The 15,608-nt window shown below is 34.0% G+C and overlaps 1 protein-coding gene across 1 annotated transcript; it reads right to left on the bottom strand.

The window, feature by feature from the left end:
* Positions 1–8,785: 8,785 nt before the first annotated feature.
* LOC140981641 (uncharacterized) lies at positions 8,786–9,317 on the bottom strand. The gene is made up of 3 exons (XM_073448062.1): positions 9,219–9,317; positions 9,120–9,173; positions 8,786–9,016 (listed from the first exon to the last, which is right to left on the bottom strand). Exons 1-3 carry the CDS (start codon positions 9,315–9,317, stop codon positions 8,786–8,788), a joined length of 384 nt encoding a protein of 127 aa, XP_073304163.1.
* Positions 9,318–15,608: the final 6,291 nt, after the last annotated feature.

Genomic DNA, 15,608 nt, shown 5'->3' with positions numbered 1-15,608 from the left:
TTTAGTGTTTACAAATATATATAGCACAATAAATACTTCACCACATTTATAAGTTTTGGTATATATTATATACTTATAAGATAATAATTTATAACATAATATAAATATGATTATTTAATATATTGGAACCATTTTATTAAGTGGATTTCAATATTGTTGGTTAATGTTAACTTTATTAAAATACCAAGAGTGGATCCTTTAATCTCAACTACTTAAATTAAAATTTGAACAATTAAAATTTACCCATTAAAGATTCAAACAATTAAAAATAAAAAGAAACAAAAACAAAAACAAAATAAAAAGACATTGTAGTGGACTTGTAATTACCTTAGCTTCCCTGTGGATAAGATATCGGACTCACCGAATTATACTACTTGTGGACAACCTGCTCTTGGGAGTGCAACAATCAAAGTGACAACATTGACAACCAGCTCTTTGGAGTGCAACAATCAATGTCGCATCAGCCTTGCATGTCATCGTATTATCGTGTCATTGTATTAGTCACAACCAACTCCTAGCCTTCAAGTAAGAAAGGAAAACTCAGTCATAGATTCATAGGACTATTCGAGATCCTCGAGAGAGTTGGGACATTAGCATACCGAGTTGCGTTGCCGCCGAATCTGGCGGGAGTTCATAACGTGTTCCATGTCTTGATGCTGCGGAATTACATGTCGATCCTTTCGCATGTGCTGAACTACGAGCCTCTACAACTGACGCCAAACCTGTCTTTCGAGGAAAGACCTACCCAAATTTTGGACAGACAAGAGAGAAGACTCCGGAAAAAGGTGATCCAGATGGTCAAAGTCAAGTGGCTGAATCAGTCTGAAGAGGAGGCTACTTAGGAGACTGAGACGGAGATGAGGAGTCGTTACCCAGAGCTATTCAGTACGTTTTAAATTTTGAGGACGAAATTCAATTTTTTTTTGAGAGGGGATTTTAAGGTCTAGAAATTCGAACGACATACCTGACTACATGCAAATCTAGGGCTTTATTAAAATATTAAGTTAATTATTTTATATGCATTTAATGCATTATTATGACACGATTTCATGATTGTGTGACATGGTTCATTAAGATTGCATGTTATAGGGCTTTTAGCAGTATTTCACACTCGAACGAAGAACAGATACCAGGGACAGTTTGAGGCAATGTTTTTATTAAATAATTATTTTTAATTATTTAATATATGATATAATTATTAGAATTTTCGAAAATGGGCCCTTTGTAGTATTTTATACATTGAGCCATATTTTAAACCGGTAGGCAAATTTTAGCAAAACAGAGGACGTTTTGAGGGTTCGGGTAATATTTTTGAAAATGAATTTAAACCAAATATTTTACGAGTGTGTTATTGGGCTTGATGGGCATATATTAATATATTTTGGACCTAGGCTCCTACACATTCTTTTTTTTCAAAAAACTTAAGCCCAAAACCCTAATATTATATTGAATGTATCTGCCCAACCCTCAACCCTAGCATCCACTTCCTCCAGCAGCTCCTATCCACGAGTCCAGCAACCTTATTGCTCGGTTTTTGTGTGAAAAACGCAGCCAAGGTCCTCCCCATCCCTCCGGTATCTGTTCTACGCGATGTTGTCGATATTTTCGAGCGTATATACGCAAAGGCACGTCCGATTCCCTTATTTTCTCATCAATCACATCATAATATGTATTTTGAATTGTATTTGCATGATATATTAGGGATATAGTGTTATGCATCGGTTTTGCTTGGTTTTATGCGAAAACGTTGGACTTCTTGCATGTTTCTCACCTTTTGATCATGTTTTGTAAGGGGCTACCATGGCTCGAGATATAAGAGTGATCTACAGCAGGTTTACAATGGATTTAGATAGAAAACGTCGAGCTAGATCCCGTTCTTGTAGGTGGCCAATCGGGTTTCTTTATTCTAGGGCATATGACGGCTTGATCGGGTGAAGAAGGTGAGAGAAGCGTGCATGGGCTCAGTCTGGGCTGTGGTTCAGACCCTGGTGGGTCCGTGTCAGGGCTTGGGATGGTCCATGAGCCGCTGGTCACAGGGCTTGGGTTTGATCGAGTGCTTCGTGGCAAGCTAGGTCGCGGGTTAGATATGTTCGGGTGATTCCGAGTGCAAGGGCTGTAGGCATGGGTTAGGACGGTCCACTCAGATGCTTATGGGTTGATCTTGGTCCTATGATGGTCGGGTTCTGGTTTGGCACGGGTGGGTTAGGCGTTGAGTCGAGTACATGGTTCGAATGGAACTAGGGTTTCGATTCAATAAGAGCAGAAAATCTAGCAGCTGTTCAGCCAAGTTTTGGGGGTCCTAAACGGTCTGAATATGGTTGTTTTAGGTCTGGTTATGTGATGTTATGTCATGGTTTAAGTTTGGAAAAGTTTGGTTGAGTTTCGGGTTGATTCGGTTTAGAACCGGGATCCCGGTCAAAGTTTTAAAACGAATTATAGAATTTAATGCTTGGGCTCGAGTTTACGTCTAGGAAATGGTTATAAATATGTTTTGAGGTGTTTTAATAAGTTTGAGTGGCTTCGGGTCAAAATTTTAAGGTCCATGGGTAAAATGGTCAATTAGGGTTTTACGGGACAAAACGGTCATTTTGCACCTGGGTCGAGTTAACAGTCCTAGCAGTGCCCTGATAACTGAAATGCATGTTTAAAATGTATATGTTAATTATGAATATGAATTTTTATGAAAATGCTGGAAAATACGTTGCATACTTGGTTTTAAGAAAATTTATGTATATGCATGAATTTTACAAGTGATGAATACGATAACATATTTTTGAAAGAGATGAGTTGGTTGTGACTAATACGAACATGAACATGTAAGGCCAATGTTCAGTGGGTGGGTAAAACGGTCGCTGATGTCTCCACCGTCGGGTACTGCGGTTATACGTAGATGGATCCATCGGCTTATAGCTGATACGAAAGTCACAACTAATGATTTGAATTCAATGAAGGAAAATGAACACGTATATGATTATATGATATGACATGATTTGATATGACTCGACGTGTTTACGTTCATGTTTACTATTTTAAGTATCATGAAACTTATTTTAATTACAGTATTTTTCACTGTGGCGTGATATGTATATGTATTTGTTATAACGGTTCAGGTGTGTTGAGTCTTTAGACTCACTGGGTTTGATTGATGCATTGAGCATGATTTTGAGGAAACTAGAGGTGATGAGGACTGATCTGGCTAAGTTGGTGGAGCACGATAACCCGAGGACCTCGCGTTTCTTCCGTACTCGTATTTTATGATAACTCAGTTTTTATGGATTATTACGACTGTTTTGTTTAGGAGTGTTATGGATTGAATTTTAAATATTTGTGCTATTTTTGAGATCTCTAGATTTAAGTTTGTTTGACTTTTTATGATTTTTAGATTTAACTGCAATCGAAATTATTTAATTGTTTAAAGTTGGATGATTTAGTTTACGGAAAAATGTTCTTATCAAGAGCAGAAACTGAAAATACCGGAACTCCATCGGCACTTCCTTCGTCATATGCTTAGTAAAACAATCGGTAAGAATGTTAAAAGCCGAAGGGCTATTAGATGGGCGATTCGTAGAAGTAAGGAAGGCGCTCCATCTCTTATGTAGCATCAACAGGGGTAAGTCTGATAAGAGCAGATAAGACGAAAAGAGTGTATATATTTTGGCCAAGAAATTTTTTTAATGAAAAATTAGTAGCAATTAAGTAGTAGACGTTTCATGATAAGTTTATGATTTTTTGAAATACAAAAAATTTGATAATGATAAGTTACAATCAAGTAAACTTTCTCGATAATGATACGAGTTGGCTATAAATAGTAGTATTTTAACTCTCTAAGCACACATATCCAAAGTCATACAACACCATCTATAATCAGGTTAGGAGTGCTTAAAATACTCTCAAACAAATAAAATATATTCAAATAGTTGTTCAAGGTGTTGTTCAAACTCAATGGTTTGAGGTAAAATTCGATCATCTTCCGCAATTATCATGTTAATTAAGTTATGTACATGATTATAAATGTTTACATAGAAGAGTCGTATAATTAACATTAGAAATAAATACTTTATTTTTGAATAATATGTCTATCATATCAAGATTTTTCTTATCTTACGCGTGCTTCTGCAAAATCTCATAGAAATCGAATATATTTTTTTTGAACGAGAATTCGAAAACATATTTAGTTCAAAAATATTTTGGGAATGGATCGTAGGATATCACCGCACATACATGTTTGTCTTGTGGATTTTTTCGTTTTTGATTGCCAAACTTCCAACTGCTCATATCCCTATTGCTAAATTTCACTGTTACACAATTGAATTTCTTTTTTTGCAAATTCTCCACAATTTGATTTTTTGGGCCTCTTAGTTGCATGAAACTCAATAGCTAGGTCCGATATACAACAACATACACGAGCTAAAGTTCAAATTGTGAATGATACTTTTAGTTCCACTAAATAAAATTTAAATCAAGTCGCTCATGTCTTTTGATTTACAGAGAAAAATAATAAGAGTGGTGAGACCGTCTCACGGATCTTAATCTGTGAGACGGGTCAACCCTACCCATATTCACAACAAAAATTTATACTCTTAACATAAAAAGTAATACTTTTTCATGGATGACCCAAATAAGAGATCTGTCTCACAAAATACGATCCGTGAGACCGTCTCACACAAGTTTTGTCAAAATAATACTAATGCATGAACAACTTTTGTCCATTATCCTCTTTGTTTTGGTCAAAGTGGAGTAAAAAATATATAAAGTCATAAAGCACAATGCAAGTTTTTTTCTGGCACTTTATATTATTTTAATATAATCAATAATAAGTTTTTGACTTTTTGATCGGTAAAGTGTTGGGAAATGTAGGAAGGTCGCACGATTCCTATCAAGCGTTGACTCTAGTTGTACCATGTACTTTTAACACTCTCCGATCCGTCGGTGATATGTTACTTTCATCTATATATATAGTTTTGATATAGTGCACATTTACCGTGTACATCTATGTGAGCACCGATGAGGTATCACTCATCCATTAGATACACAATTTTTCTATATTTCGTCACATCCAATGGGTGAGTANGTGTGTGTGTGTGTTATGGATGAAAGCGTGTTGCGGTGGAATTTTTGTCGCACATCTATTAAAATTAAATGTAATGTAGAGAAAGAAATCCACATGAACTGATTGTCAACATGCTCGTGGAAGTCACCTCTGCTAGCTTCACCACTTTTTTTTTTCCTTCTATTTTTTTATTTTTTGAATTTCACCATGAGGTTTGATATATACCTTGCATCATCGTTCTTGGATTGAATTTGTTTGACGACGATAACAGCAACGATGAAATTTGTGATTTGCCGCTTTGTATATATATATAAGTAGGATATTATTGATATCAGTTCGAGGTTTGGGGCTTAATCTGATTATTAAATAGATAATTTTTTTATACATGATTTTATTAATATGAGAGAAAATATATTATGAATCAGATAGTTGGGGAGAGTGTATATAAAATTATATTAATATAAATGAATATATATTCTAAATCTAATCAGATAGTTGGAGAAAGTAAATTGTTTGAACTATGAAAGTTCGAGCTATTCCAACCCCAAACTAATTCGAGACTAAGTCCCACCCCATGTAAGTCTCCATAGTATCCAGACAAGACTCAGTCCTACCCGAACATCCTCCATAGTTACCTCGATATCCTCTATAGCCACCGAAATTCCTGTCATTGATGTACTGAGCTTCTTTTGGAAGGTGAGTGGAACGCCCGAAAACCCAAACACACTAACCACATGCATGCATTAACATTTATTTGAATTTATTTAAATGAGTGGTCTAGAAGCATGTTTAAGTATTTGCATGGTTTAATGATTATTTAATCGAATGTTATGAATGTGAACTTTCTGTAGTCGAAAACGCGAGGTACGACAAAGACGAAAGAACCGGGAAAGATTTTGATAAAGTTTCTACTTTTAGAAAGTTATAAACAGAAAATCTATATTTAGTAAGTCCAAAATAGAAAAGCGACAATCTATTTATAGTAAAGGACGAACTTAATCGGTAGCGAACTTTTGCTAAGAAAATTAGTAGTCTCGGACGTATGATACTAGAAACGAGTAGTACCAAATATTTTTAAATATTGTTGGAACTTTTTAGTAGGATTAATTTTGAATTTAATTAGCAACTTAATGGGCCTAGTTTGTTGGTGATTAATTATTTAATTATAAGAGCCCATTATATAAACTTAAACTCACTAATAACTAATTAAATAGAGTCCTACCCTACCCCTCCCCATAACCACACGCCACTTCACTTGGCAACACACACTAGAGTCCTAGGAAGGGCAAACCTTAGAGAAAGCAAGGAAAGAAGGAAATCTCATGTCCCGTTCGTCTCTTATCGCGTCGTGGCTCGTGTTTCGTAAGCATAAACAATCAAGGCATGTTTTCAAACTTTTTTCAAGCACCATTCAATCCATATTATTGCATGTATGCTGATTTTGTGTGAAAAGTTTACAAAAGTGATTGTTTTAATCTCATGCATGTGTATCTCTTTTTTCCATCAAGAACTTGCTAACGTTTTGAGACTGTTGAGGGAAGGATGAAAACCGAGGGTTCCAAGGGCTGGTATAGACGTTTAGAAAGATAATTGAAGGGACTGAAGATAAAACTAGAGCCGCAAGGGGCTGTCCAAACCTGCACACCAAAGGCGTGCAGGTCGAGAGGGGAGAAGGGCGCGGCTTGGGCTTCATCGGTCAAGAGGGGGCTGCATGATACCTAAGCCATGGTCTGGAGGGTTTTTTAGGGTCATAGCTAGGTCTTGGTGGGGTTCAGATAAGGCCTGGACGTGCTGGTGCAGCACAGCAGCCAAGACTCCAAAAGTTGATCATGTTGGCTTGTTAGGGGTCGTGTGGTTCCTAGGGCAAGGGGATGGTGGAAAGGGCATATCCAAGGGCTAGCGATGAGACTTAGGGTCCTTGTGAGGGTATAGTTTAAGCAAAAGTTAAGTCAAGGGCAGCCACAGCCGATGGAGCGTTTGTTCCTCGACTGCACGTGAAGAGCCATTCGGCGGGCTGCTGTTGTGGGGAGTTTAGAGCCTTGAGCATCTGGTCTGTGTCTGAAAGGGCCTGACCATGGTCTTATCTAGTGTCTAAGGAAGGGGTCTAGTGCCTGGTTTGGGGTCGTTTTGAGCAGTGGTCCGTTCGGCGTCGTAAATTTCCCGAACGTGTCAAAAAAGAGGCGAATTGAGCCTAGGTTACATTTTAAATCCATGTTTTCGGTTTTGGATTGGGGCTTGGGGACTTCCAGAAAATTATATTGAGTCTTAGGATGTTAATAAAGGTCTGGTATCGGGTTGGTTCAAGTCGGAAGGGTAGTTTGGTCATTTGTTTAACCAAAAATGCGAAAACGGTAGTAAACGAGTCATCCGGTAAGAGAATCGAGTCGTTTTTTAAACGTAGCTCCTAAGATTGAATTTACAGCAAGTTACTAGATATTTTTGGGTGTTTTTAAAGTTTTGAAATCAAGTCATCTCGTTGAGTCAAAGTTTAAGGTCGTCCAGGTACGTATAGCGTTGAATCTTGTGCGGTCGGTTCGGGGAAAGTCGAGGGCGGTTTGCAACTTCAACAATTCCAATTCATGTTAAATTTTATTTTTAGAAGTTTTAAAGTATATGCATGATATATGCTATTTTTAGAAGTTTTAACGTATTTTGCATGTATATGCTATTTTTAGCAATATCGACGTATATAAATGATATAAAGCATCTTTTTTGGATTTTTTAAAGAATATGGAAAGTTATGAATTTTTTATTAAATTATAAATTAAAGAAAAATAATTTTGAGGAATGTGAATTGATTGTGACGAAAAAGTAGTAAAAGATCTGTTGAAAATGAGAAAGGTGAACTTTCAATGAGAAGGGAGTAAACCGTCGAAAACAGGGGCGGGAATCTCAATGATAATGGATCCGTTGAAAAAGTGAACGGTGAAGTTATTTTTATGATAGTCGGTGGGATCATCGAAGAAGTGGATGTTGAACCTGGCGGCCTATTACTATGGTTTATAGATTGGTCAATCGAATAAATGTTGTCACTTTCCAGGATCGGATTTCATCTAAAAATGATATTTTTAAATGGAAAATGTTCATATCTATGCATGGTTTAAAATGTTGCATGTTTCGAAGGTTTCGTGTTTTGCGTGAAAAATCTATTTTTAGTAAAAGTAATTTTTATGCATGTGATTGTATATTTACGTACTTGCTATATAAGGTTTGAGTATGCTGAGTCATTAGACTCACTAGGTTTGAATGGTTGCAGGTGATTATGATGTTGAGACGTGAGGTGCGGGCTATCGAGTCATCCGGGAGGCGCAGTGCATACCCGAAGACCTAAAAATTTCGCATATGTTGAAGACTTTTGATGATTATATGGATTATCGCTTTTATTTATAAACTGTTGAGATGCTAGAATTTATTGTGTTGAATTTTAGATTTTTATTGCTTTATTTACTTTTCCACATGAATGGTTTTGGATATTATGGAATTCATTTATCGATTATTTATGATAGTTTATTTATGATAAATTAATTATGCATGGTCTACAAAAAAAAACTAATGTAAATTAAATAAATTTAGAAGTAGGGTCATTGCAGTGAGTTTCTTCAGCAGCAATAGAAGGACCTTCAAGGTCTGATGTGATCACTTTATTCAATGTAGCTATTTGTGTAGTCAGTGCAGATACTTGCGTAGTCAATAATGTATAGGATCCACAACATAAACTCCAACTGTCTTCTTTGCTCAAGACCTCTCAGATGGCCACTGGTAGCTATTAATAGTCATCTGTTCAAGCAAGTTATAAGCATGATCAGGAGATTTGGCAAAGATCGTGCCACCAAACGTTGCATCCACAGTTCCCCTTGTTTGCCCATTCAGACCATTGTAGAATAATTCAATCATTACCCAGTCTTCAAAACCATTATTTGGGCACCTTCTCAACAACTCTTTATACAGTTTCCATGCCTCATACAACTGCTCAAAGTTAGTCTATCTAAAAGTACTGATCTCAATCTTCAACTTTGCAGACTTCGTAGGGGGAAAATACTTAGCACGGAACTTTGTTGCCAACTCTTGCCTTGTCGTGATGCTCCCTAAGGGAAGCGATTGGAGCCATCCTCCTGCCTGGTCCCTGAGAGAAAACGGAAACAAACACAGTCTAATAATCATCATATACATTATTAATCTTTACTGTATCTGTAATCTCTAAGAAAGTTCTCAAATGAACGTGAGGATCTGCGGTGGCGGTTCCCGCAAACTGGTTCTGTTGAACCATGTTAATCAGGGCTGGCTTAAGATCAAAATTGTTAGCGTTGATATTACCCCGAGCAATGCCAGAATAATGTGTTTTGATCACTTGCCTGAAGTGATCTCTGATATGTTTAACTTGTGGCGGGTTTCGCCTGTTGTCCTCTCTGTTTTCTGCAATTGCTTGAATCTATTCTTTTCTCGCTTTTCTTAATTTTCTTGCAGTTTTTCCGATCTCAGGATCAAAGATAAGCAAGTCAGGACTTTACAATCTTCGCATGCATTGTCAAACAAAGAAAAGAAACAAACAGTGATTACTATAATAAAATAAAAACAACTCTAAATTAAAATCTAGATTAATTGGTAACAATACTGATATAAAATTAAATTTGACACTCTCCGGCAACGACACCAAAAACTTGTTGCTTATTTTTTGCTAGAAAGCGCACAATTGTCAAGTTTTAATATAAGAGAGTAAATTATCGTTCTCACGAGGAGTGCATATATAAAAGTATATTAGTGCTTGTAATAAAATAGTCAACACTTTATCTAAAAGAATCAATAGAAGATTTGGTCTACTTAAAATGTATCCAGCAATCCATCTAAATCATCCTCAATTGTCTTACCTATCAGATCTCGTACATCATCATATATACTAAGGTTCTTCAATGTTTTAAAGTTTGCATGCCCCAACTTTTGATGTCACAAATCTAATTCACTTATTTTGGTATGTCAGCGAGCATGATCATCACCCAATTGATAACAATTATCAGCAGATCTTTTACATGACATGACACAAACATTAGCTTTGTCAAAAACTTCACAATTATTTTTATCAAACTTAACATGCAAATCATCATCACAAATTTGACTAATGCTTCTTAAGTTTGAGTTGAGTCCCTCAACATGGAGTACATTGTGAAGCTCTGGAAGTGCATCCATATTAAAAGTCCATTTACCAACAATTCTCTCTTTTGCACCACATCTATAGGTCACACGTCCACGTCTTAATTTAACATAGTCAGTGAAGTGGTCCTTAAACCTTGTCATGTGGCGTGAGCACCCACTATCGAAATACCAAATACTTGAAATGTTTGCTTTCAAGGATGTATAAATAACAGTGCATCGAATTTCAACCTTGTGCAACATCCAGCTTGCTTCCCAACACATATAATCATCTCTCATCTTGAAGCATAAGGGTTTGATGTGGCCTGGCTTACAGCACTAGTGGCAAATGAAATGTCGCTTTCTTTTCTTTGGCCTTTGAGCAGAATCTTGCTTCCTGGTTGGTGAAGCTTTGACATAAGGAGTGTCTCTTTGTGAGTTTGAAGTATCTTTGATTTCCTTGACAAAAATAGTAGGTTGTGACCCAAGGTTGCAACACCTAGCGTATTGACTTGTAACCATCATTTTTCTTCAAAACAGCAGACAGATAGGTGTGATTTTCTCTTTACTAGATTCATGCTCTTCTTCAAATTCTTCATCACTTAAGGAGACTATCATACCTTTGTTCTTAAGAAGTCTGTTTGCACATTCACTTTCGTAGTGACCAGATCCAGAACATTCTCTGCACTGAAATGATTATAATATTTTGAAATCTTGTTGAATCATCAATTCATTCATTGGTCTAAATTGCCTTTGAGTAAGTGCAAGCCTTTTATTTTTCTCAGGAGCAACCAAAGTTGGCAGTTTAGGTGGTTGAACATATTTCTTCTTGTCTCTCATCTTTTTAGATAATCACCAAATTTCTTTGTAATCAACGAGATAAAATCTTCACATAAATCAGACTTGTTGACTTCGAGAGACAATTGAATTAAGTCATTGAAGGAGTAATCAGAAACTTGTTGCAGTGCAATAGTCTTCCCTTTGTCTTTTTTCTGTAAACCCAGATTCATCTCAAAAGTTCTGAGAGATCTCATCAAATCCTCCAAATTAAGCGTGGAAGTGTTTTTAACTTTATCAATAACACAGATCTTGATGTTGAACCATTTTGGAAGAAATCTTAAGACTTTGCTAACCAATCTTTCATTTGACATTGGATCGCCGAGATTGAAGGCTTCACTTTCAATATCACACACCCTACGATCATATTCCATGATTGTCTCGTTCTCTTCCATCCTCATGATTTCAAATTTAGAGGTTAGCATCCTTAGCTTGGTTTTGCGCACACTCTCATATCTTCCATGGTGTTTTTGAAGAATTTCTCATGCATCTTTGGCAGAGATGCAATTGGTGATCAAACTAAACATGTTGATGTCAACCAAAGTGAAAGTTGCATTGAGTGCCTTTGTGTTGAAATTCGAAGTTTGGACTTCAACAGTTGTCCATGACTCTCTGGTTTTATGCGACCGTCACCATCCGCATCCATAGTTTTTGGTGGAGACCAACCATCTAAAACACGTTTTCATGCTCTTTCTTCGATGGATTTGATGTAGACCCTCATCTTGACTTTCCTAATAGCATAATTGGATTCATCCAAAATCGGTGGACGAAAAGCAATGTTGATAGATAACACGTCCATTGTACTTTTACTTGTTTAAACAGAAACACCCAGAATCTCATTTAGTAAGTGTCAAGTGTCACTCTGATACCAATTGAAATAATTGTTTTACATAAAAAGTACAAAAATACTAAGATTGTGTGTATCAAATTTAGGTGTTGTGAAGTGTTGTAACACATATTCACAATATGTGGCATAATAAATTAATGAAACAAACAAACTTTAATGAATAAAATAAGACAGAATAAATCATGCACAAATATAAATACTTGTGTGGTTCCTTAGGGTAAAACGATTAACTAGAAAACTTATCAGTTTACAAAAATCAATACTAGTGAACAAATAAAAACTTACTCCCTTAACAAGTGGGGGGAAAAATGCATCCAAACATATATATCAAATCATATAACTAAAACTACAGATGCAACAAACGTGAAGTCGAAGTTCTCGAATAAACAAAATATTAATCAAAACAGCGATTAGGTATTATGATTAAATGTTTTAACACTTTACGACAACACTTCAATATGCCTTGACTTGAGCTTTTTATTAATTCGCTGACATAATTCTTTGCTCTTCCTGTAACGTTTCACTGCTCTATTTCAACTCCAAAAAACACACACCCGCAGCAGATATGGTCTTTTGTTTATAGATTTCATATGCCCTACAATTTATTTCTTATATAGAATTCTACACAAATATGAAAAAAAATTTCATTAAGAAATAAATATTTTTGAACAACAGCATAATATCTGGAGATCTCGTCATAAATATCAATATTCTTGTAAATATTATTAGTCTAAGAAGACAAAACTCTATATGTTAATATCACAATTTGATCAACACGAACCTTCCAAGTTTATTGGATTGTTTTCGGAAAAGTGTGGTCCTCGAGTCCAATTTACTGATTTACAACCATAGTTCCCTCACAAATAACCTAAACTCAGAATTTACGTACATTAAGAGTGCATTGAATATTTACAATAGGGAAGGAATGCGATCGAGTTAATTAATTATTAAATTAAATTTGTCAAAAAAGTTTATTTTAATCGTGAAAAGACAAATAACTCGCCCCCTTAGTCAGACACTTAAAAAAAAGAACATTACACCTTGGAATCCTTAGCTGCATTTTTGTTGGCATTACGTAATATCGCCATTTGTTTATTAATTAAACAGTCAACTGCACCCATGGGAGTTTCCAATAGTGTGGACCCATATATTTTGTTATATATTATTTTATTAGAGTAAGTAAGGAAAAGCCCTTCGATTGACACCAAAGTCCAAACCATAAATTACACACTATTCAAATTCCAAGTCGATAGATAAAATTGGTGCCCAATATTCAAACTTAATATACCTTTGGTTTAGGGTTAGTTAGTCGACATCTTATATGTTTACTAAGTTAAAATGTTGCTTTGATACATGTTACACTCTAGTACATATATAANAAGTGTCTACATTAATTATATCATTTCAATTAATTTGTGTTATAATTTTGGGTTTTATGTTACTTTTATACATTTAATTATCAATACTCTATATCATATTAAATAAAATATAACTTTTTATATATGATATTATGTTTTACAACTTTTTTAAAAAATGTTATCTCGAATTTTGGTACATTGACTGCTCATAAATTTCTATTATTATTATTATTATTAATTAGAATTTCAATATAAATAATTTTAATATATTCTAAAAAATAATTACAATTTTTAATCAAAATTTATTCATCTAGAAAAAAATTGTGACTTTTTGAAAAATATTAATTATTTAAAATTTTGATAAACAAATAATTTATGATTTTTTAAATATATTTTTTATTTTTTTATTAGCAACAATTTTATTCATCCAAAATAAAAAAAACAATTTAACATCAAAAGATTATTACGATCATTTAAGCATTATGTCAAATGATTTGATATAATAATTTTTTATAAAAATCTTTAAAATTTAAATATATTAATTATATTATATCGATAATTTTAATAAATTTTTTTCAAATGTTAATACTTAATAATTTTATGTAATTAAATTGAAATGATAAAAGATTTCATTTAAATTTTAGAATTCGATGAAATATAAGGGTTAATGGTTGGACATAAGGTTTAAAGACGAACCAGAAAATAGTAAACACAAGGTTCGAAGTTAATTAAGAGGCATAAATTCATGTTGTAGCCCTTCAGCCTGCTTAGCCGAGAGATGGCATTTAAGGCGTTCATGGGTGATTTTTTTATGAATTTATGTTTCTGAAGTTGTCTTCGGGAAATCCTCTGTTGTTTAATTTCTCTGGTATATCTTTTGTAATTCCTTTTATGTTTTGTAAAATTGTCATAGATGAACCTTATATTCATTCTTATTCTGGAAATTAAATACCTCCTTTTATTAGTTCAGTAATTTGAATATGGTATATAGGCTGGAAACCAATAATCTCCATGTGTGCGAAAGCCACTAAGGAAACATTTGGTAAAACAATGCCACGTATTAGATTCAATTGTATTCCAAGCCTCAGATGGTATCAGAGCCATGGAAATAGTTTTGGTTGATGATTTAACACTGTTTATTCAAATGAATATTTTCAGTATGAAAGAAACTGTTAAAAACAGTTTAAATGAAGAATATGATTTACTTGAAAATTTAGATTTATTAAATAAATGGACTATTCCTAAAATAGAATCTAAAATGATCTATAAATTAGGAACATTTGAAAAAATAGGTTTTAAACAGGTAGTAAAAACTACAGAATCATCAGTACCTCTTCATAATGAAGAAATGGTTATTAGACTATTGAATAATAAAGATATTTTGCCTTATAGGAAAAATTACATATTTATTCATATAGGTTTAATATAAATTGCTTTTAGACCTTTAACTTTAGAAGGTTTACCAGAAAGCTTTATAGCAGTTTTAAGAGATGGTAGAAATTTAAATTGGAAACAATCCCTTATGGGAATAATTCGATCTAGTCTGGCTCATGGTCCAGTATATTTTGATGTTTATCCAAAATTATCTTTATCTTTGTCTGACATAAATATCTTAGACTCTTTAACATTAAATGTTAAAACTCATGCTTATAATTATACTCCTGGTACAGAAGTTATATGTATCTGTTATCGTATTTATTATAAACCATTGTTTACACTGAATCCTATGTGTAAAAGAATTGATAAGAAATTAAATGAAACTATTCTTATAGAAATTAATTTTAATAGATCTAATATTACAACCGGTAGATATATAAAATGGGAAGAAATAGAATTTCCAGAAAACTGGATAATTGAACAAGCTGTTCCTAGAAATCCTATAATAAATAGGGATTTACAGCAAGTTATTCAAAATAATGAAGGATCTGTTCAAATACAGTTTAATAATGAACAAAGAAGATTATTACCCTCTTCTGTTTATGCTAGATCAAGATCTAGTCATTTTTTTATTTCACCTTTAGATTATATGGTGGATATTCCACAAACTTCTAGAGCTTCAACTTCTCAAATACGAGAAGAAGTAGAATCTTCAGCAGAAGATTTAATTATTAATCAAAATAATATTGTTCATCAATGTAACTTTCAAAAAGTTAAAGAACTGATATTGTTTCAGAAATGAATTTTACTATTTAATGGATAGTAAACCAAAAATTGATTTTACTAAAGGATCTTTTGCTAGAGCAAAAATCAATTCAGAATTTTATTTACCCAAATGGAAATCTTTCAGAGATTGGTATTTTAAAAGTTTCTCTGAAGAAGAATTTGAATATATTGTCACAGAATTTTATAAATACTGTGAAAATCAAAATAGATTAATTCATTTTGTTCCTTG

The sequence above is a fragment of the Primulina huaijiensis genome, chromosome 7 (assembly GCF_012295235.1).
Source record: "Primulina huaijiensis isolate GDHJ02 chromosome 7, ASM1229523v2, whole genome shotgun sequence".
NCBI classification, from domain to species: Eukaryota; Viridiplantae; Streptophyta; class Magnoliopsida; order Lamiales; family Gesneriaceae; genus Primulina; species Primulina huaijiensis.
This window is presented reverse-complemented; position numbering and strand designations above follow the sequence as displayed.

What these genes read in the sequence shown, in the direction of transcription:
- LOC140981641 (XM_073448062.1), bottom strand. Translation starts at nt 9,317, where the DNA reads ATGGTTCAACAGAACCAGTTTGCGGGAACCGCCACCGCAGATCCTCAC. An exon ending in ATACAGTAAAGATTAATAAT is followed by an intron (nt 9,174 to 9,218) that starts GTATATGATGAT and finishes GTTTTCTCTCAG; the next exon opens with GGACCAGGCAGGAGGATGGC. An exon ending in TTAGGGAGCATCACGACAAG is followed by an intron (nt 9,017 to 9,119) that starts GCAAGAGTTGGC and finishes AACTTTGAGCAG; the next exon opens with TTGTATGAGGCATGGAAACT.